At 45.8% G+C, this 24,123-nt stretch overlaps 1 protein-coding gene across 8 annotated transcripts in view; it reads left to right on the forward strand.

Moving 5' to 3' along the window:
* ANO6 (anoctamin 6) overlaps positions 1–24,123 on the forward strand; it is a 170,462-nt gene that overhangs the window by 119,567 nt on the left and 26,772 nt on the right. For 7 of the 8 annotated variants that reach the window (XM_036889477.2, XM_057491877.1, XM_057491878.1 and 4 more), the window contains 4 exons: positions 1,764–1,894; positions 7,679–7,884; positions 11,748–11,950; positions 16,202–16,307. In XM_036889477.2, coding sequence (XP_036745372.2) covers positions 1,764–1,894; positions 7,679–7,884; positions 11,748–11,950; positions 16,202–16,307 — 646 coding nt within the window. Of the gene's footprint in view, positions 1–1,763; positions 1,895–7,678; positions 7,885–11,747; positions 11,951–16,201; positions 16,308–20,290; positions 23,475–24,123 lie in introns of those variants that run through there. The other variant, XM_036889474.2, reaches the window with a different exon arrangement.

The following is a 24,123-nucleotide window of genomic DNA, read 5'->3' on the forward strand; positions in this document are numbered from 1 at the left end:
GAGCTCGGGGCATCTGCACTCCTGGGCTGGTGGGAAGCCAGCAACGAGCATGTCCCTGACTCCTCTGTGGACACGTCTCTCCTTCCTCTGCTTGTAATGACCCTGTGATTACACCGGACGCACGTGATAATCCATCTCAAAGTCAGCTGACCAGCTCTCCTAACTGCCTCGTGCCGTGGACCTAACGCCCTCACGTGGTCAGGTTTGGACCTGGACATCTCTGGAGGGACTGTTTTTTTGCCTACCACACATACCTTTTCACGATAATTTCTGGTGCTGAGTTTCTGTTTTCACAAAACCTTGGATCTCTCTGTGTCTGGCCCCCCCCACCCCGTACCCCCGTACCCCCCACCCCCTGCCGGCCCCTCAGCACCCTCCAGGACACGCCCAGCAGCCTTTACTGATGTCTGGGGCATGGAGGCGGGAACTCACACAACTTCAGTTCTGAAATCATACACCTCCGTCTTCTAAAAGCCCTTCACCTCTGCGTACGGCACAGTGTCTGGAATGATCTTCCCCTTGCTTGGAGACTGGGACGGCTGAAGCGTTTGCCACGTCAGAGCGAGACGTGGCCTCTCCGTCACCGCCTCTCTGTGTACAGGGCCACTGTCCTTCATACTTTTTCACATAAAATCCAGACACACCAAAGATGTACGTTTCTCTTACTACCCTAAACACACCCATCCCAGAATGGCAGAGGAAGGGAGAGAAAAGCCTTACAAGTCAGCAGCTGTTTTCACACCACTTAAATAGACCAGAGGGAACAGGGAGGTGCAATTCACCATAAACGTACCTTTCCCTCTTGGGGTCCTCTTCTGGGGGGCTTGGAGTGAATCAAGCACACCCAGCACTGGGGTTGGGGTTCCCCCCAGCACCCCGTGCAGCGGGCTCTCTCCTACTGACAGCGTGAGGGACTCAGACGCCTGAAGTTGGTAACATCAGTCCGTGAATAGGGCCGTTTGTTGGGCCCCAGAACAAGCCCAGAGCCCTTGGCCTCCCTGCCCTCAGTCATACTTGGTATTCGAGGCATTCCTGGGAATGTCATTCTGTGGTTGACAAAAGGCTAGTGTGATTCTTATATTAAGCCACTTGCTCTGGAGAAATATTTTTGGTAAAATGTTAACAGAAATAATTAGAGTTAAATATCCGGCATGCCGATAACATTGTCCTTTGGTGTTTACATGATGGATGGCTGTAATTTTCTTGCTTATATGTTTGCTGTGTTTTCCGCAATGGGTATGTACTGCTTATATAGTAAGAAAAGTGAACTGTTAACAGAGAAATGTCCCTGCTCAAGGTGTGATTCTGCTAGAGGATGAACCAGGGACGTACAGTAAGGGAACCCTCCGTGCGCCCACCCCACTCCTGCGCCCGTCCCTTGCCCTCCTTTATGTTTCTCCGCAGCACCGATCACCAGGCCACTGGCCACGTCTCTATTGTCCTCTGGTGATTTTCAGACAGGAAAGACCATTTTGGACAATAGCAGGGAAATGAAAGCAGCTAAAGTTAATCAGATAAGGGAAAATGTCTTTTAAAAACTGAACTGCCCACATGAAAAGGAGGTAGGAGAAAAAATAGTAGCGGTTACAATTTTGATGATCCCAGGGACGCAGAACTATTTTTTGAAATATTTTGGGGTAGGGAGGCAAAAACATGAAAACAACTAAATTTCTTGGGAAGATTACATGTTCAGCTTGAGGTACCAGCAAAATGCTTCTGTAGGGCTGGTAATACTCTGACCTATAATTTGATCTTTTTGGCAGCTGGGTCAAGAACCTAATTGGACGGTGCCGCACTGTTTCAGGAGCAGAAAAGATAACCCCCCGCTGGGAACAGGACTACCACCTGCAGCTCATGGGCAGACTGGGGTTGTTCTACGAGTACCTGGAAATGAGTAAGTCGTCGGTGAAGTTTTAGGTGACGTGCGTTCTATCGAAACATGTTTTAGATCCCAAAGGCATCAGTTATTGAGCCAAATCATTATCTAGCATATTGAAATGAAGAGTACGTTTTTCTCCACTTAATAACATTATGCAATCAGGGTATCAAATAAGGTGACTCTGTACCTTTGCTAATACATATGTTGTACAAAGCTAAAGATTTACTACCAAGCAGTGAAATGGAATATGCATTGAGGTACCTCCTCTCCATTAATTCTCAGTGCATTCTATTCTAACCATGCTGTCTGAGAATCGACTCAGAACTATTATTAGATGTGCTTCAGCTCGGGCTGGAGTCCAGGCGGGCACGGCTGCTGGCCGATGCACGTCTGAACAGAGTCGCTCAGGCCTGGACAGGACACCTGTGGGAGCTGCTTCGTGGTGGGGACCAGAGGCTCCCCTCCTCCACACTGCCTTGAACAGTGGGTCTATTTCTTCTGGCCGGGGGTTTCTGCCTCGTTCCGTGAGTGACCTCCTGGCTAATTGCTGGCTTGCATCCAGAACATTTTGCTGGTCTGGAATCAGGATCAGCATGGGTCCCCCCTCTTGACTGTCTTTGTCCATTTGTGTAGTATTTGCTTGGGCTCCATTTCTCTTCAGCTGAACTCAATTTTGAGTTCTCAGTTGCCTTTAAATGGATGTATCTCAAAATATATTTCCATAGAAAATGCCATCTTTTCTACTACGCATGCATTCCGCACTTATATCTAATAGAAAGCTAATAATTTACATGTTTTGTGTCTGTGCCCTGTCAGCTAGCCATTGCTTTGCATTACAGTTTTTTTAAGCCTAGGAGAATAGAAAGGGAGGCACATTTTAGTTGACAGGCCTTGCATTTCTGCATAGGGGTTTGTGTGTTTGTAAAGACACTCTTTGTGGCTCCTGTTGAACATCTGCAGATAGAGGGTTGTTTTTATTAAATCACATTCTATATATAAAATAATTGCTTTTAAAAGTGTGCGTTATACATGGAAACACACTGCTTCGTTTGGTGAGTGAAAGGTGCATCTTGTGGCTGCTACCGTCAACAATACTTTGCAGCCTGGAGTGGGATGTGAATTTCATTTTTGCATTTGTTATGTCTCATGATGAGGTTTGACTAAGGGTGTAACTATGCTACATAATGTAGAAGCTATATTTAATTATTTATTCTGCTTATTTCCAGAAGGACTGCAAGACAATTACCTGTTATTCCAAAATGAGACATGATTGTAAATATTTCTAATTGGAGCTATTATCAGCAATAATAACAGGAACATTTGGGGCACAATATCATTTGTTATTTTAGCACACACACACACACACATGCACACACATACACAAAAACCCATGGAAGAAAGAGTTATTTTTCTGTAGTTAATAGCATTCAGAGGAAAAGCTACATGGTCATGCATTAGGGAGAAGTTGACATGATTTTTAGAGTTTCCCAGTCTCATTAAAATAATGGCTGAAGAAATAATTTGGTCACAGCCTGCCCTACAAGCAACAATGGAATAACAGCTGTTGCAAACAGATTTGTTTAATATTTATTAAACTGTTTTCCTGTTACCTGGATAATACCTAGTACTTTAGAAAAATCAATCGACTTCTGAGAGTGGCAGTCTGTATTCTGTATTCAACACCAGAGTGGAATCTGCTTTTGTTCTGTGGGAGATAGAATTTCCCAAGGCCTCGGCGCCTCCCATTCCCTGGCTGGTGCACCACCGCCTGTACCAAATCCTAACTGTTTGTGTGATAGACGTGAGCTCAGACTCTAGTATACGTATAGCTGCCATTGAGTTCACAATACATTGTCCCAACCACCCCCACCAAATCCTGTATGGCGTTTTGGGGTTTTTTTTTAGTAAAATTTCTTTTTTTATTTTGTTGAATTAATTCCCCACTGTTCTTTAAGATTATTAGCCTAACCCTGGGGTGTTAACCAAAATTGCCTCCGCAAGTGTACCATCCTGACTTCTGAGATCTCAGACATGGGACATAAGAGAAACATGGTTGACCCTTGAACAACATGGGTTGAATTGCATGGGCCCACTTATATGTGTATCTTTTTTCCAGTAACTCTTGGAAAATTTTTTGGAAATTGGTGACAACTTGAAAAACGTTTTCTTTTCTCTAGCTTTATTGTGAGAATACAATATGCAAAACGTGTAATATACACAACGTGTATTCATGGACTACTTACATTATCAGTTAGGCTTCCAGTCAGCAGTGGGCTACTAGGAAGTTACGTTTTGGGGGGGTCAAAAGTTACATGCAGATTTCCAACTGTGCAGAGTGTCAGCACCCCAAGCCCCGTGTTGTTGAAGGGTCAGCCATGTTCTGTCAGTCTTAAATCGGGAAGCCGTACGATTCCGCTCAGGGCCCTGCACAGCCCGGCCGGTGGTCTCTCAGGAATGTGGCGGTGCCTTGCCAGTGGGCAGTGCCATAGATGCAGCGTAATGGAGCCATGAACCCGGCCTTGTTTGTCGTCTCCCACCCTTGCCATCGTTAGCTTGACGTCCGTGTATTATTTTCTCCATTCGATTCACTGTGACTGACACGGGCTCTTCTTCAACAACTCCTGGCACCCATCTCTTCTCCCCTCCTCCACACCCAGCACCCCCACTCTCTGGGACGTGGGCTGTCGCCCTCAAGTCCCTCATCTCTGCTCTGCTTCTGTCCAGGGAATGCGCAGTTCACGCAGAGAAGTTTAAAAGTACAAGGGCATGAAACAGCAAGAATGGTGTGCAAGCCAAGTGTGGTTAGAATAGAGGATCCATGGGGGTGGATATCAAGAAGCAAGGGCTGTGCATGATGGGTGCTGGGCCCACGACTTGACTATTATCCTTAAACAGGACATGCTGAAATACAAGCAGAGGAACTGCATAATGTTTATGTCGAAGAACTCAGACAGTTCCGGCAGCAGGACGGAAGAATAATGTTGTAGGTGGGCCTCCATTTGTGAGAGGAGGATAGTTCGGGAGGCCCGCACCGGAGCGGAGGCTGTGGGCCCAGGAACAGAGCTCAGGGGTTCGAGAGGCGGCTGGCGTGGCGGGGGGTGCGGGCAGCACTGACAGGGCTTCCTGGGGACGGGGCAGGCAGGGAGGGCGACGAGGAGAGCCGCTTTCCAGGGGCGCTTCAGCGCGGCTGAGGTGCTGGTGGGACGTCTGAGAGGCGGCGCCCTCCAGGCGGGTTTGCCAGGCGGAGGACTGATGACGGGGCCCGGGGAAGCAGCACTTAGGGCCGCAGAGCCGACGAGGTCGCCAAGGGAAGCAGTTGTGTCCTGGCTCAGAAGGCGGTGCTGCTGCCCGAGAGGGACTTGGACGTGGCCTCGGGGGAGCACAGGACCGAGGGGAGGGGCGGGAGGCGCGACAGCGAGGCAGCCTTCGAAGACAGAAACACATGCGCTCCTGCCTTGGGTCTTCAAGACCATTTAAGTAAAACAAAAATCAAGGGGAGCAGCATTCCTCAGAGAGGGGAATGTTTGGCCATATTAAAAGCCGCCTGGCAATCAAGTAGGTGAGGACTGAAGGTGGACGTCGGCCAGCACGCGGCCAGCAGCAGGGTCAGCAGGCGGGACGGGAGCTTCGACGGTGGGGGGGAGTGGACGCTTCGAGAGACCAGACTGGGTGGCGAAGGAAGCCCAGGAGGGAGCCAGCGGGGCAGGGCCACGGACGCGGCTCAGGCGAGGGTCGTTCCGGTTCCACGAGGGGTGCTTTCTGCCGTGATCAGTAGGTCCTTTTGTTATCTGGTCTCAAAGGTTGTTCAGAAGATCCTTCTTGCGGGAGTATCAGAGCCGACTAGACCCTGTGGGGTTTTCTTGGTGCTTTGTTGTTTAACTAAAAATTTTTAATCCATCTGGAATTTATTTTGATGTTGAATGCGAGGACTCCATACCAGTTTTTCCACTGAGGTAGCTAATTGCTCCAGTACTTGAACCCATTGATTTGATGTGTCACTTTTGTAACACACCAAATCCAGCGAGTGTGAGCATCGGTTCTGTTGTGTCGTACTGGGTGTGAGTTTGAGGCCCGAGCCTGCTGCGGTGCCCCCAGCAGCACGAGGCCTTAGCATCCAGAGCTGGTCTCCCTGTGCCCTTTTTCAGAACGTACCTGATACTGGCAGTTCAGACATCCCTCCTCATTATTTTACTGGTATAGAGAACATTTCCTGAAGAGCCTTAGCATCACTTTTCAGCTTTTTTTCCCCCTTAAATCCATTTGGGATTATTAACTAAACAAGCATTAGAATTGTAACTAGTATTTTGGAGAAAAAATTTGATATGTTCCCAGACTTGAGGCTGCCTAATGAGAGTGGGGCACATCCTACCATTCATTCACTCGGCATCATTTTTCTTTATTTTTTTAAAGCCATTTAGTAACAGTCTTAACATTTCTCAGTAATTTATTCCTAAATAGTCTGTGTTTTTGTTGTCATCATAAATAGTATCTTTTCTCTTCTGGACTTTTAACTGAGATTTTTGCGGACATAGTCCAAATTTCCGGCCTCTCTTGAGTAACAAGGAGATCTGGCGGTATTGTGCCCCGCCCCCCACCAGCAGGGTGGCTGTGAGTGGCCCCTTCGTTAGGGCATACATGCAGGTCAGCACAGCCACTCCACACGTTTGTGTTTCTTGCCCCTGCGGGTGGAGGAGTCCCTTAGGGTCAGGGACCGCTGACCCTGTGACAGTGCCGGCCCTGGTCCTCGTCTGTCTGGCTTCCCTGGCCTCTGCACCTGCCAGATCTTTCTGGCCCTGTCTGTTCTCCTGCCACTCGCCGTGGCCTCTCAGACCGGACGCACGTGCCGGCTCCTCCTGCCTAGCCAGCCCTCCACAGTCACGCCCATCACGCCTTACTCAAGCAGTGACCCTACAGAAGCTGGAAAATTCCCCTCATCCACACTTCTAGGTCCATCCCTGTATATTTTACTTAAAGGTTTGCCAGGTAGGAGGAAAGGTTTTTTGAGATTTCTGGCCTCTTGATTTCTAGCCTCTACCTCCCTGTGGTGCCATTTACCCCAAATCCCTGCTGCCCCGTCTACAGCGACTCCACATAATTACGAGAAAAGAACTTTAAGCCTCCACTTGAATTCTGACTTACCTTGTACACAGAGACCACAACAGCTGCAAGATAAAGAAGGACTGTATCTTGACTTGTTGAGATTGAGACGCTTTTATCACACACCTTTCTGTGATTTATAATAACGTCACAGACTCTGTGCATGTACCACGCTTGTGTTCACGGCCAGGGACGCTTTTGCTCATTTGCCTGTTTTCAGCATATTTCCTCCAACATTCTCTAAGCTTAGCCTTCCCAAAAGTACATTCCTCATTTCTTTTTTACTTGTTAGGTACTTCACAATATTTTTTCTTTGTTTTAATTCTTAATCATGAATCGTCTTCCAACATTCTACTATTTCAACACTGAGAATGAGTAAGTTGAGAATGAATAATGGGCTTAGAGTGTCCCAAGCTTATTACCAGCAAATACTTTGGTTGATTAAAGGTTATGAAATATGCTACTTGTATTATGTGTATCCATGTGAAAGAAACAGACCATGGCTGGTCTTCCTCCCAGAGATTTCATATTTGTGTTTTGTCTGGATTCTCTCACTGTCAAACATTGTTGTTAACATTGATGACTTTCCTGTTTGGGGTCTAGTTTGCTGTTTGCCTTTCTCTTTCTTTACAAGAGTAAAGAAAAACATGTTGTCCTTTCGTCCGTCCACCACCCTGTGATGTGTGTCCATTCCATTGACAGTCATTCAGTTTGGGTTCGTCACCTTGTTCGTGGCCTCCTTTCCGCTGGCCCCCCTGTTGGCCCTGGTGAACAATATTTTGGAAATAAGAGTGGACGCGTGGAAACTGACTACCCAGTATAGACGCATGGTGCCTGAAAAAGCCCAGGACATCGGAGCATGGCAGCCGATCATGCAAGGGATAGCGATCCTGGCGGTGGTGACGAATGTGAGTACCCCCGGCCCCGCGGGCGGCGGCCCCGAGGCCCGGACGCATCAGCTCCGCCGGCTGAGGGGGCAGGCGCCTGCTGTGTTCTTAAACGGCAGCGTGCCAGTACTACCGTCCGTGTAGACAACATAATCGTATAGTTGTAACTGTTATTTGTCAATGTATTTTAACTTTATAATTCTTATTCGTGACTTACAAAGTCAAGTCCTCTTACTTGGCAGCTGCTGAGATACAGATACGGTGCATACTTGCGTAAGTTCACAGATGTGCAAGATACCCAAGCATGTAAGGAAGTGTGTGTGTATATGACATATACTAATGTTGCTGGAATTCTCTGGAAGCGTGGTGGTAGTCACAACAATACCTGTGCTGAAGTACTGACGCCTTTAACCCTCATGGGCGCCAGAAGCTGTCGGCTGGCACTTTTATAATGGCCGTAGAAATCTCTCCACTTCGCCTTTAAGGACCCTAAAATAGGAGCTTTCGTTCCACCACATTTTACTATATATTCCAGACTATCAACTTAAAATGTGACCTATTTGGTGACGAAGTAGCCGCACGTGGTGTTCCCACCGAGCGCTGCTGTCGTGTCTCCCGGGCAGACGTTCCTCAAGGAGGCAGGTCGGGGCGGGTCCCGTCTCCCCCGACCCCGCTCCTCGGTCCCGCTACTGGCGCGCACGTATCCCGGCTGTGAGGCGACACACCCAGTCCACACGGATCGCCGGACCAGTCCCTCCTTTTGCGCGCAGGCCACAGGGAGCCCCCCGGCAGCGCAGCTCCCGTGCAGCCCAGCGGGCCGCCTTCCCCAGGAACGCCCCACACCCAGGGCTGGTCCTCCAGTCTCGCTGCCTGTTTCACTCCCAGGTCACAGCCCCCAACAAAATGATACGTTTTAGTTTCTAAACCCAGCCACACTTGCCCGGAGTCCGCAGAACAGGGTTCGGCAGTGCCCGTGGTCAGGCCCCTGTGCGAGGGAAGCCGCTGGGCACCGGACTCCGGTCGGGCCCGCGCTCCGGCTCCCGGCCCTGCAGCCTCCCAGCCGCACGGCCTCGGGCCAGGCCCCGACGCCTCAGAGCTTCATCTCACCATTTGGAAATAGAATAATTCCCCATCACATATTTTAAGAATATTATGTATCACAAAGGGCAGTTAAGGAATTCTGTAAGTTATTGCCTGGAATGCACAGGGCCAGGTCCTCACGGAATGCGAGCTGCTGCCGTCCTACCACCTTCACGATCCGTCATTGCCAGTGGCTCTGTGTAGGCTTTGACGGGTGTCTAAACAAGGCACAAGAATTTCACAATGTGTATGTGCCATTGTCTGGACCACGGTTACAGTTTTATACAATAAAACATGTTGCCTGGAACCCAGCTGTCACCCACCAAGAATCCCCAACTTACCTGAATCGCAGGCTATCCCTACTGTCGGGAGAAAGTTGCAGATCATACACACAAAGGAGCTGTATGTCATGTGTGCTTCCAACCACCCAAGGAGCCCAGCCCTTCAACATCCACTGTGCCGCGAAACTAAGTCTGATGCTCAGAAATATGGCACGGAGGCCTTTCAGGCTCCCCAGTCCTGAAAGAATGAATCCGTCACGTTCAAGAAGCTAGACAACATGCAGCAAGGTGCGAACGTGGACTTGTGTGCTTTAGGAAGGTCTTAGCAGCAAGATTTGAGACTAAAAGGGGTTTTGTTAGGCCTTTGGCTAACCAGAAATTCAAGTGACTCACACTCCCCAGGCCCCCGGCATTCTGGCAATTGTTTCAGGCGCCTTTCCCTGGCACACCGCATGGCTCCACTCCGCGGGCACAGGTGGAGAATCACTGTGCTTCATAGGCAACCTGTGTGTGCATGTGTGTATGTGTGTGTGTGTGTGACTGAACCATGGAGAGTTCTTTTTCCATGGTGTCAGGATTTCTCACAGCTACCAAGATGCAGGTCCATGTATGTTTGTACACATGCGTGTAAAAATTAAATAGGCCTGGCGTGTGCCTCTGCAGTCTAACATGCGCAGAAAGGACTGAGTCCATAATAGACCTTTTAACTGTAGGAAGAGACGAATGGCCACCAGCAATGACAATGGACACCAAGCAGGAGTCTGGGATGAAGTCATTCATTTCAAAGCTGCTGGTCCAGGACGCACACCACACTGATACTGCTGAAGGCCGGTCTCCGTGTGCTTTGATGTACATGGAGAGCTGGGCTGGGAACAGCGTGGGGGAGGAGGCACACTGATTACTGCGCGTTCAGCGTCTCAGCGCAGCTCGGTCCAGAGGGATGGTACCTTTCAGAAGGTGACAGAATTACCTTCCTTGGTGGAATTTTTGTGGCTTCCTGAGGAAAACCACAGGCGATTCCATAAAAGGCTATAGTTACGTTAAATGATAACAGGAAATTTTAATCTATTGAAATCTGGAGAAAGTAACACATTCTTACCTCTTACCACCAACAGGCAGGCGGACATGTGTGTACATTTGCATGCACACACACACACGCACACTTCACTTCAGATGAATGAGAAAGCTGGTCCTAGTGGGGGAAATTTTGCAGTATAAAGGACATGTAGTTTGTTTTTGTTTTTTTTGCTTTGCCTGAGCTCTTGTTTGCCGGCTCATGGTCTCACTGTGTTTAAACCATATGTTCAGATGAATACTGTTAAAACTCATGTTGTACCAAAAACATGCCTGTTCTCCTGCTTCAGTAAATGACTGAATCATTTAGCTTTACTTATTCACATAGAATTTGGATTAAAGTAGATTATCTACTTTCTCCTTCCTTCAAACCAGTCGTACACATTGGAGAGTTTAAAGCCCAGATGGAAGAATTTTAGAGAAAATTCATGTAGTTCGTCATAGCTCTACATCCTAATAGATGTCTGCCTGACACACTCAGGTTTAAGATTGACCCATACTTATGCGTTTAATCTGGGGACACCCTAAACTTTCTTCATGTTACTTGATAATTTATTGTTCTCATGACTTTATCCATGTAACCTTTGGGAATTGTAGAGGCTCAGACCCTATAGATCTAACAAAGTAGACATCATGGCTTGATTGCATGAATAGAACAACCCTAATATAGTTTCTTGCTACCTACATTTTATTAAAATAAAAAAATTCTTCTCTTCAATGAAGCAACATACATAAGCATATACTGGAAGTTTAAAATAGAGTATGGTTTGACTTGTCTAAATAAGGCAAGATATTATAGGGAAAAAAGTATGAATTTGAAGGCTGTTATTTTGTGTAGATCAAGGAAAACATTTTATGCACTTTACATAATGTATAGATCAAGGAAAACATTTTATGCACTTTACATTCTATTTTTAAAAGGCAAGTGATTTAAAAGTTTGTATTCATTATTTACAAAGGAATTATATAAATCCAAGTTATTTTCTTAATAGGGACCTTAGTATTACAGATACCAAAGGGCCTTCTAAACCATAAAAGATTAAAATTACATCAAGTAGAGCCCCAAGGTTGATTAAATCTAGTTGTGCTCTGAATTTTTTAAAATATAATTTACACATAATATGCAGGCAGCTCTTTAGTTACCCACAATTCGCTAGTTATTCTAACTGTGCTCAGGAGACGTGATAGGCCACTTTCAGGCCTCGGCTCTGGACCTGCCTGTGGGCGTCTGGACATTCCCTTAGAATCACAGACCAAAAGGAAAGTAACTACTAACGCAGCGGCTCAAAGATTTTAGGGCATTCTGTGTATCCAGTTGACAGTAAAGAATGAAGGTTTCTGAATAATTTAAAATCAAAATGCTGCACACACGATTCTGCCCCATCTGTGAACCACACAGCTGTAAGGCTCCGAGCTAATGCCGCCCCTCCTGGTTTCCTTCCAACACAGGCCATGATCATCGCCTTCACGTCGGACATGATCCCTCGCCTGGTGTACTACTGGTCCTTCTCTGTCCCTCCCTACGGGGACCACGCCAGCCCCACCATGGACGGATACATCAACAATACCCTTTCCTTCTTCAACGTCGCGGACTTCAGAGACAAGAGCAGGGGCAACCCATACTCTGGGCTTGGAAACCACACCACGTGCAGGCAAGTGTTCATTTCAAATGCACTTCCTCTTTTAAAGGACTGTCATTGTAATAGAATTCTATTTGGTATCACTCAGAATTGCTAGAGAGATTTTAACTTTCTTTTCAGCCAAATTTAAAAAAGGATATGATACGAAACTTCATAAAGACTAGGGCTAGAATTTTCAAATCAAACTGTGAAGCAAGATGTAAAGATGAGAGTTGCTAATGATTACAGGGAGACTGACCCAGGAGAAAAGTGTTATATGTTAGAAATGAAGAAACTATGAGTTCTGAAAAGCAAACTAATTCTATTATGACTGAATGTGTTATTCAAGCACAACCTGATGATACTGAATGGCAACACACCAGCTCCCTCACTTGGCCTAGCCTAACAGAATTCTCTGCAAATATCCCAAAGCTCTTGCATTGATTTTAGTGATTGGTAGGATCAACTGTGGGTGGTCTGCATCAACTAAATTACGGGTTGGTAAAGTGTGTTGACCTAGGTCACAGAGTTTGGGTGTTGGGGGTTTTTTAATCAACCAGTCTTAAACCTAAAGGAGACTTTAACACTCCTTTAATTCACCTCAAAGCCTTCTCTGAATCAAATTCTCAACAACACAACCAATAAACCAGAAATAGCCCCAAATAAATGTTTTAAAGTTGCAGAGTAGAGCCTCTTCAGAATCCTACATGGACACCACTTGCACTGAAGAGTAATTGAACTCTCGTGGGTCTAGTGGGTTACAGGCAGCAAATCAGAGGTGTGCCACCTGAGGGAGGTACACGGAAGCAGCAGCGTGTGACACCTTGCACAGGAAATTAGTTAAGAAACTTACAGCAGGGAGGTTACTCTCTATAGGGACAGATAGCCCATAGCTGAGGGAACCCTGATGACACCATTACAGAAAGAAATTTATAAATATGCTTCTGAAAATATGCTAAATTGTTTTAATTATACTCTTCTTATTTATTGAAATATACTTTATATACAATATTATATTGGTTTCAGGTGAACAACTTAGTGATTCATGAATTATCTATATCACTAAATGCTCACCATGTTAAACGTAGTTACCATCTGTCACCATCTGACAAAGGTGTTACCATGTCATGAGCTACATCCCCCATGCTGTACTTCTGACCCTGTGACTAATTTGAAGTTTATACCTTTCTGCCCTTCACCTGTTGTACCTGTCTCCACACCCCATTAGCTACCCCATAGCAACCGATCATCTGTGCTCTGTGTTTATGAGTTTTATTTCTCTTTTATTTGTTTGTTCATTTGATTTGTTTTCAGGTTCAACATGCACATGAAACCATATGGTATTCGTCTTTCTCTGACTGGCTTATTTCACTGAGCATAATACCCCCAGGTCCATCCATGCCGTCACAAATGGCAAAATTTTCTTTCCTTTTTTATGGCTGAGTAATATTCCATTGTATGTGTGTACTGTATCTACTTTATCCATTCATCCACTTATGGGCACTTCGGTTGCTTCCATGTCTTGGCTACTGTAAATAATGCTGCAGTAAATATATGAGTACATATATCTTTTCAAAATAATTATTTAATTTTGATACTAGCCATTCTGGTGTGAGGTGATATCTCACTGTTTTGATTTGCAGTTCCCTGACAATTAGTGATGTCAAGCATCTTTTCAGGTGCCTGTTGGCATCTGTATATCTTCTTTAGAAAAAATGTCTATTCAGGTCCTCTGCCCATTTTTTAAATCTGATTGCCTTTTTGGTGTTAGAGTTTTATGAGTTCTCCATATATTTTGGGTATTAGCCCTTATCAGGTAGATTATTGGCAAACATATTCTCCCATACAGCCCATTGCCTTTTCATTTTACTGATGGCTTCCTTTGCTGTGCAGTTTTTTAGTCTGATGTCATCCCATTTGTTTATTTTTGCTCTTGCCTGGGGAGACATATCCAGAAAAAATTTTTAATGTTGATGTTCAATTGTTTATTGCCCATGTTTTCTTCTAGTAGTTTAATGGTTTTAGGTCTTATATTTAGGTCTTTAATCCATTTTAAGTTTATTTTTATGTATGGTATAAGACATCTAATTTCATTCTTTTGCACAAAGCTGTCCAGTTTTCCCAACATTTATTGAAGAGACTGTATTTTCTACATTTTTATATTCTTGCCTCCTTTATCATAAATCGGCCATATATTTGTGGGTTTATTTCTGGGCTCTCTATTCTGTTCTATTGGTCTATGTATCTGTTCTTTTTCTAGTACTGTATTGTTTTGATAACTGCCGCTTTGTAGGACAGTTTGAAATCAGGGATTGAGATGCCTCCACCTTTGTTCCCCTTTCTCAGGACTGCTTTACCTATTCAGGGGCTTTTGTGGTTCCTTACAAATTTTAGGATTATTTGCTCTAGTTCAGTGAAAAATACCATTCATTGGTATTTTGATAGGGATTGCACTGAATCTGTACATTCCTTTGGGCAATGTGGCCATTTTAACTAGTCTTCCTATCCATGAGCATGGGATAGATTTCCATTTATTTATGTCATCTTCACTTTCATTCATCAATGTCTTATAGTTTTGAAAGCATAGGTCTGTCACCTCCTTGGATAGATTTATTTCTAGGTATTTTATTCTTTTTGATGTAATTATAAATGGAATTGTTTTCTTAATTTCTCTTTCCACTAGTTAATTATTTGTGTATAAAAATGCAACAGATTTCTGTACATTGGTTTTGTATCCTGAAAGTTTGCTGAATTCATTTATTCAGTAAGGTTTTTTTTGTGGCGTCTTTAGAGTTTACTATATATAGTATCATGTCATCTGTAAATAGTGACAATTTTACTTCTCTGTCGATGTGGAAGCCTTTTATTTCTTTTTCTTGTCTGATTGCTGTGGCTAGAACTTCTAGGACTATGTCAAACAAAAGTGGTGCGAGAGAGCATCCTTGTTTTTAGTCTTAGAGGAAAAAGTTTTAGCTTTTTGCTATTGAGTATGATATTAGCTGTGGATATATCATATATGGCCTGAATTAAATTGACATATCTTCCTTCTATACCCACTTTGTTAAGAGTTTTTATGAATGGATGTTGAACTTTGTCAAATGCTTTTTCTGGATCTATTGAGATGAGCATATAGTTTTTATCCTTGCTTTTGTTAATGTGGTGTATCACACTGATTAATCTGTGGATATTGAACCATCCTTGCAACCCTGGGATAAATGAATGATCTTTTTTAATGTATTTTTGAATTCAGTTTGCTAATATTTTATTGGGAATCTTTACAGCACTGCTCCTCCTGGATATCGGTCTTTCATTTTCTCTTTCTGTAGCATCCTTGTCTGGTTTTGCACCAGGGTGATTTGCCTCTTAGAATGAATTAGGAAACTTTCCTTCCTCTTCAGTTCTTTGGAATCATTTGAGTAGGAGAGGCATCAACTCTTCTTTAAGTGTTTGGTAGGATTCATCTGTGAAGCCATCTGGTCCTGGACTTTTGTTTTTGGGGAGTTTTTGATTACCAGTTCAGTTTTATTACCAGAATGAGTCACAGGTGGCTTGGTGTCAGGGCTCTCAGAGCATGGTTGGAGGGAGCAGGTCGGGTGCCAGTTGGACGTGCTCCTGAGTGGACACTGATGGCGTCCATGCAGGTGAGGAGGCAGCTGCCCAGGTGCTGTCTCCAGGGAAGTCCTGGCTCCATGCTCACGGTGCAGCTGCTGGCAGAGCTCAGCTCGGCTCCAGGAACAGACCTGCCCCTGCAGCTGGCTCCGCATCTGTGGGAACAGTGGTTGGTCTAGCAGCAAGGGCTGGCTGGAGGGAAGCCCCACCTCTGCAGCCTCTGAATGGGTGCCCCTGCAGCAATGGTGGCCAGCATTTGCTCCGGAGTTCAGCGGCAACTGGATCCACACCTCAGGGCAGCTGTGCCTGAGTGTGCTCTCTGACTGGCACGTCAGGTGTGGGCAGGGGCAGGAACTGGTGTTTGTGCCTCAACACCCGCATCACTATCAATGTGAGGAAGGAGTGCAAACAGTGGTGCTCACCAGACCTCTGTTCTGGAGAGCTCCAACCGCTTCCCTACCACAGGGTGGGTGCATTAGTTCTACAAACCAGATTTTTTCACTTAAAGTCTAGCCACACTTGAAAGCACGGTGTTTTTCCTGCGCCCTGGGGCAGGGAGTCTGCATCCTGGGGCCCTCAGAAATACCCCTCCCCACCCCACTGTGTGCGTTATGCCAGGGCTGGGGCCCCCCATATGACGTCTCTCTCTCCCGATAACCCTCTGTGTTTTCCCAGGTATCGTGATTTCCGGTACCCTCCTGGACACCCACAAGAGTATAAACACAACATCTACTACTGGCATGTGATCGCAGCTAAACTGGCTTTTATCATCGTCATGGAGGTAGGTACAGTGTGCTCTGAAATAGCTTATAAGGCATTGGATATTCGCAGACCTCTTACTGGCTCTAAGTGTCGTCAACTCTGACCTAAAATGTATAATACATTCTTATCTCTTGCTAGTAATTATATTAGGACATTTATTAATCAAATTTGAGAATACCCAAAATGTTCTCATTAGTTAAAAGAAGTTGGTTATGTACTTTAAACGTTCCAATGCATGTTGTGTGCTGGGAAAATTCAGTTCCTTTCAATTTGGTATTAATTGCTTTTTTATTTGGAGCACTGGGCTGCATGTTAAGCTGTAAAAGGGCTTAGTCAAGATGAGTCTCTGTCGTTGAGAAACTTTTATTCCTATTGTTAAGTATTTTTACTTCATTTTCACAATATACCTTCTTATAATAGTCTTTTATATCCCTAAAATTAACTAGCTCTGGAAAATGATTAAGGCAGCTATAAATTTGAAATTGATGTAGCCAGTCTTACCTCTTACACTGTGCGAATTATTACCACCATGTTCCAGAGTCTCCAAAGTTGCTTGGTTGATGTGGTCAGTTAGAATTCTAGAAAACCCATCTCCAGTGGCTTGAACACTAAGGGCTGATTTTCCTCACATAACGAAGGCCATGCGAAGCAGGCGGTTCTCTCGGGTCAGCTGCCGATGTCAGGACTGTAGGCCCGGCTCCCTAGGTTCACTCTCACTGCCTGTCACCTGACGGTCGCAATGTGACGGCCACCACCAGGTAAGACATTTATGCTCCAGGCAGGAAGAAGGCGAAGGGCAGTTCTAGCTACACCTGTTCCTTTTGTCCAGAAAGAAAATGCTTAGCCGAAAGCAGACTTCCACCCTGAGCTTACTGGCCACTCCAGTAGCACGCAGCTCCTCGTGACCACAGAGCCGAGGCAGGAGGTATTTGCTTGGCTCTTGAATTTGAGAGTTTGAATGATCAGATAAGGAATATAAATTAACTATATATTGAAAACATTTAAATACATGACAGTCAAAAAAGAGCAAGTGATAAGAAACTAAAAAAATTACAAGGCAATTTTTGAAAAATAACCAGAACTTTTAGAAACAAATATAGAGTTGTTGAAATTTAAAAATTAACATGTGGATTAAATAGAAATCTAAGCAAACCCGAAGAATTAGTGAATTAGAAGATAGGTCTGAAAAAGTTAGCCCTAACATACACTGGGAGATAAGGGAATAGAAAATTTTAAAAAGAGGTTTTAAGCCTTGTAGAAGATGGAATGAGAAGGACTAACTTTCAAAAAAAATCATAGAAGAAAAAAATGCATAATGGAGAAGAGTCAACATTCGAAGAGTTAATAGCTAATATTTTTCCAGAATAAATGAAAGGTATCAGTTCACAAAGCAGACAGCACAAGAGATACCAAGGAAATCCACGCTTCACATTCATTGTAAAGAAAACACAGCACATCAAAGACAAGATCTCGGAAGTGACCAGAGAGAAGACACAGGCGACTGACACGATTAAAATCAGAAAGAGTTGACTTTTCAGCAGCAACATAGAGGCCAGATGAGAAAAGTCTAGAATCGTCAAAATGCTAAAGAGGGTACTTCTATACAATCAGAGCAAAACTTTGAGAAAAATCTTTCCACAATGAAAACACCAGGCCGTATGGTTTTATAGGAGAATTCTCCCAGAACAGATCATTTCAGTCTTACACAAAACTCCTCCAGGGAGCAGAAATATTTCCAACTCCTTCTAGATCCCAAAATCAGACAAGAATCAAAAGAGAAAGGAAATGGTGAGCCAGCCTCACACATAACATGCAGATGCAAAGATCTTTTCAAAATGTGCTGAGGTCTGAGTCGAGAAATACGTTCTCCGAGGTGACCTCACGCCACACCGGCCTTGTCACAGAAACGTAAGGGGCGGCGGGACGTAGAGAACCCACCACCTCCGAACACCACCTAACACCACCTACCCCGGGAGCAGGAGGGAGGCCCAGCCACCCGCTGTGGCCCCCTTCCCCGTGACCACCGCCGTCCGGGCACGCGGCTCGGCGGCGGCCTTTGGCTCGGCGGGTCTCTCTCCTCGCCGGGTCTCCCTCGGCTCCCAGGAAAACGTGCCTCCCACCGCTTTTCCTGCCGCCGCCCAGGCAGTCCCTTCTCACTCCCCCTCCTTGGCTCCGTGATGACCCTGGGGGCCCGTTCCCGGGCTGTCGTCTTTTCTCTGTCCCCACAGCCTGGTGACCTCGTGCAGCCCACTGGCTTAACTGCCGTCGTGTGCCGGTGACTGTCAGACGGGTCCCCAGAACACCCCTCTGCGGAACGCAACCCAGGAATCCAGGGCCTGCCTGAGCTTTCTGCCTGCATAGCTGACATACGCCTCACATTCCCGTAGTTCCTCAAATCCCCTGTTCTTCTCCCCACTCTGCCCTACATCTGCTCCATCCAGTCACCTACGTTCCCACAATTTTGGCAGTTCCGTCTCGCCGGTTGCCAGGACTCGTGGAGTCCTCGTTTTCTCTCCCCCACTTACCCCACGCCCGGTCCTGTTGGCTCTTCTGTGGAAGATGCTGTGCGTCAAAGTCTGACCGCCGCGTAGCCGGCTCCGCTGCCACCCCCCAGGTGGGAACCGTCACCCCGTTTTGCCTGAACAGGGCAACAGCCTCTTAACGGGGCGCCCTGTTGTCTTCATCTCTGACTCAGAAGAAAAGCCGAGGTCCTTACGGCGACTTGCAGGACCTTCCGCTGTCTAGCCACGCGGTCGCCATGCCCACGCCCCTTCTCTCCCCGCGCCCTTCACCCCAGCCTCGCCATCCGGCCTACGCCCTCGGTCTGCCCCCGTCCGGCCTCCACACCGGCCATTCCCCTAACCCCCTCATGCCCTCTGCTCAATGAGGCATATCCAGACTGTATTAAAGCCTTACAAAATCCACCTCCGTCCATAACTCCCAGTAACTCTTACTCTGTTTACTGTTTTCCCATAGCTTTATCACTTTTAAACACCAGGTATAATTCATTGGTTTTTAATCATATTTATTGCAAATTACCTCTGTCTCCTTGCTAGGTCAGGGATTTTTTTGAATGGTAAATAAATAAAAGTGCCCTCAACCTCATGAGTCCTCAGAAATACAAAGACCAAAATGAAGCTCTATTTCACAATCACTATGTTGGTTTAAAAAACTGCCTGATGATAACAAGAGCTGACATGGATGCAGAGGAACTGAAACCATCCCACACCGCTGGTGGGAGTGTGAGCCGGTATAACCGCTTTGGAAAATGCTTGATACGGTCTTGTCAGATTGAGTGTTCAGGTGGCAGAGGGTCTGGGCAGTCACACACCAGCACGTTCTCCTGAGAAGCTCTCACAGGCGGGCTTCTGGATCCAGGCACAAGACTGTCCCCAACATCACTGCTTCCAACACAAAAACTACAAACAAGCCTAAAACCTTCTGCTGGAGGAATGAATAAATTACAGCGTATTCAGACAGTAGAATGTCATGCAGCACCGAACACAAATGGATGGCAGTTATGCACAATAACATGGATGAATCTTAAAACCTGGTTTTGAATGAAAAAAAAAGCAATTTTCAAAACACTATACAGTATCATACTGGCTTTATAAAGCTCAAATCAAGCAGAACTTAAATAATACATCTTGGGATATATACATGTTTTGTTCAACTATTTTCAAAAATAAAATGATGGACGTGTAACTCGCACAGAGGGTGGTGCTTACTTGTGAGGTGCTTACAAGGCACGCTCAGTATGTCAGTGTCATGATGAGTACCTGACACTTGGATATATTCTTTCCACATTTCAGATAGAAGTCTTCAAATTTATAAAGTAACAAAATGTAGCCCCTTGGCAGAGCCGCAGGAAGGGGGTGTGTGCCTGTCGAATGCCCACCACCCCGTCCGGCTGTGTGGCCCCGGTGACCGCACACGTCCCCGCGAGGGGCTCTGTCCCCTCCACTTCCTTGTGACTAACGTTTCTCTTCTTCTCTCCCTCAGCATGTCATCTACTCTGTGAAATTTTTCATTTCATATGCAATTCCGGACGTATCGAAAAGCACGAAGAGCAAGATCAAGAGAGAAAAATACCTGACCCAGAAGCTGCTTCATGAGAATCACCTCAAAGATATGACAAAAAATATGGGGGCCATCGCCGAGAGGATGGCGGAAGTAGCAGATAACAATTTAAGACCAAAAGTAGATTAAGTGCATCACGTTCTGAGAAGCATGTCAAAGGACCGAGCTCTGTCAAAATACATTATGGATCACTAATGAGAAGGTTTAAGTTGACTCACTTTGGCAAACATACATCTTAACTATTGCCATTTTTGTGTAGATTACTTTCAGTTTCAGCTGGCAAAGCAGGAACTGGAAAATGTAAAGCTGAGATCAGGAAGGGCATGAAGGTGATCACCCGGAAAGCCTACGATGTTCCCTGTCTTTGATAAATTGGCATTTCAGGAGAGTCTCCGCACGTGCTGGAAAACCACGCCTTCTGAAGCAGAATTGGTTCTTCCCCTTCATTTGATTACTTTCATCCCTTGCTCTCAAGCACATGATCCCCTCTATTTTCATTTCTTCACTTCGCCGCACCTGTTCCAGTCGCTCTCCCCTTACGGCGCCACCACAGAGACCAGACGCACTGGTGTTTGTGTGATGGGAGAGTTAGCTCAGAACTAAGAGCGCTGTATTAAGTGGCAAAGAGACTCAATAATTCACAGTATTTAGGTGTATCACCACATGCTGCAGAAAAGGAGCCTCAGGTAATGAGAGGAAACAGCTTCAGTCTCTGCTCTGGCCTTCCCTACCACCTCACAGAAGGCCTCCTAAGGGACCGGCCTCATGATAGTGAGGTTCCGAAGCATGTTTGGACTGATCCACAGTGACACCTTTTTCCACCCACAGCGTTTCTAGAATGTTCTGTGCCTAATCCACGTTGACTGCTCTGCAAAGCTCAAGAGAATAAGATGACAAAAGTGGGAAAGTCACAGATTCAAATAGAATTGTAGCTCATATTGATCAGGATGATTAATTTACCTCTTCTAAAGATCTGTACTGTCTTGGGGAAAAAAAATGAAATCGAGTGATTAAAATTGCATTTTTATCAATATAGTGGTCTGCAGAGAGAAGCCCGTTAACCTCCCACCAGTTGCCCTTTATCCCTTAGGCACAGGAGGGACAGCATCACAAATGACCATGAGTGGCTCGCTGCACAGCCCCGGTGACCTGACGGCGCCAACGCCCGGACTGTGGCCGCTGTGCTTCCTGTAGGTGGGGCCCTTTGGGCGGGGTTCTGCAGGCCCCGGATCCGAGTACCAGAACCTCTGCCTGTTTAGGTGCTCCCGGAGGCCTCCACCCATCATTCCCAGCCCGTGACTGGTTTATAATGGCGTGTTTGCACAAGCGCGGGGGTGCTGGTAAGGCTGGGGAGAGACAGGTGTAGCCCCAGATTATTGCCAATCAAGAAGACGCTGGATTTGATTTGAGCTTCCAGCCTCCCTAAGGCCAATCAAGCAATGAAGAAAAGAAAAAACGGTGTGGTCACAAACCTGCCATCAGCTGGAGGCAGCTCCCTGCCAAATGCCGCACCACGAGTATCTTGCCCTCGGTCTGTTCAGCTCAGAATTTCCTGCCTCTGGGGCCAGGCCCTTTCGTAGATGCGGGAGAAGGTGGAGGGCCGTTCCTCACAAGCTCGACTGGCTACGGGCCGTGCTGGGAGCAGGACGGGCCTCCATGGGCTTCTTGGTAGGGGGCTGTCCCTCCCACTCTCCCCCCGGATGCTGCCCAGTGCCAGGCGCCGCGCCACTCAGGAGCCCAGCAGCAGAGGAGGAGGAAGCATGTCTCAGTGAGCGGATTTGGAGGCTTGTTATGGCAGAGCAGCTCAACTCCAGGTCACAGTGCAGGCACGCCATGAACCTTTAAAAAAATCAACCAAAAATGCTATTTATGTAGAATCCACCAAAGAGTATTCTAGACTTTTGAATTGTCCCAGTGGATCAGGGACAACATGTCACTAACTTTCTTGATGTTAACAATGTGGTCAGAATGTGCACGCCAGACTGCGTGAGGTCTGACTGCACAGGGAGTGGGAAATAAACGTTCCCCGGGGGGAAACCGTCTCTCACTCCGCACAGCCGGATGTGGGCCCGGGCCACTCCCTGCCACCCTGCAGTGCCGTCCAGTCCTGGGGAGTGGCTGCCTCCTCTCCTGTCACCTCCCCTCTCCAGGGCACGACTGTCTCCTGGTGTTGGGCTGGCAGCGACTCACCGTGGAAGCCTAAGAAAGGAAATGCTTTTGCCTTATCTCCTTGTATATAGGATAGAACTTAAAGGGAATTGTGCATTTTTATAAATCACGTTTCATAAATTGTCTTCACAGTCCTAGTTTAAAATGTGCTTTTGTGGACAGGAGGGAAAAAGCCTCTCATCATTAAAGGCAGCAAATGTGATGTATGACCGGCCAACAGTTCCCCCAGCAGCTAAGTCATAGTGGGGACCCAGGGCCGCCCGTGACACCAACAGTGCTCGTGGACAGCCAGCGCTGACTTAGCGGTGGTGAAGAAGAACGTGGATCTGTGTCTGCAGGCAACCATGGGCTGGGTCTGTAAGTGTGAGCGGAGGCAGCACCTGAAGAACGCACAGCTGGGGCACGGCCCCCACAAAGGGAAACTCCGGCCCCGGCCTGCCCTGTGTAACCACTACAGAAATTACAGGTTTATATCTTTTTGTAACGCCTGTGAACTTTAATGGATTGAAGCATTAGATCAAAATACTCAGGGGATTTTTCTTTAAATATCCCTCAGTTATTTTAGCTATAGCAACAGAAAGGGAAAGCTATCATTTCTGTTTGAAAACTAAACACGGCCATTTGTAAGCTGTCACCACAAGTCTTCCTTTCTAATTGCATGTGCATCTGGAATTTCAGAAAACATTAATTCACAGTAGGGGGGCAGAACGTGCTTTGTGGTTGGAACACTTGTACCATTTTCTCATGTTCATATCAGGTGATGTTTGGAAAGTTAAAATGGATGAGCAGCTTAACTAAAGTAGAACTGAAATATTCATGATGCTTTTCGTACACTGTGGCATAAGATGTAAAGTCTGTAATGTTTTGTGAATTTCTGTGCATTTTAATATTCTTTTATAATTGTGAGCATTTTAATAAATTCATTTTTAAAAATAAATCTACTCTCTGTTGTCTTGTTTTTAAGAAAGAAAAATTTATATCTGTTATTGATCTGCTATGTGTCACTCAGGTAACATATGCACACTTTTATGGAGCTTATATCTAAAATTTTGTTCACATCCTTCACTTACTTTGAAACATGTTTTTTCTGGGAAAAATTGGGTATGGGATTTCAGCTTACCATCGTATGCCATGTTGCATATTTGATTACATTTGACTACTACACAGAGCTTTGCATTTACTATAGACACAATACTTTCTTTTTTGCCAAACTTGATTAAGTGCAACCAACATGGCCATAAACCAGGTAGATCTGTTTGGCAGTCGCTGATGGATTGATCAATAGAGGCTGGCGCCATGGGTCCTCGACTCACATTCAGATGTCTTTAATCAGAAAAAGAAAATGTATAACTTCAGCTGCCCTCAGTCTGATACAAAGGATTCTGACCTAAAATTGATACACATCAGGTCACAGAACCTCAGGCTGCAGATAACTTCATTAAAACCTCAATTTGTTAACAGAGACCAGCATTAGGATTTGAAAGAGTAATCCCATTATTTCCCAGCAAGCTTCTGGGGAGATCTGTCTGATGGAAAGAATAAAAAGTTTCATATGGTCTTGAAGATTTTATTTATGTAAAATAACT

Source organism: Manis pentadactyla, chromosome 14 (genome assembly GCF_030020395.1).
Source record: "Manis pentadactyla isolate mManPen7 chromosome 14, mManPen7.hap1, whole genome shotgun sequence".
Lineage (NCBI taxonomy): Eukaryota > Metazoa > Chordata > Mammalia > Pholidota > Manidae > Manis > Manis pentadactyla.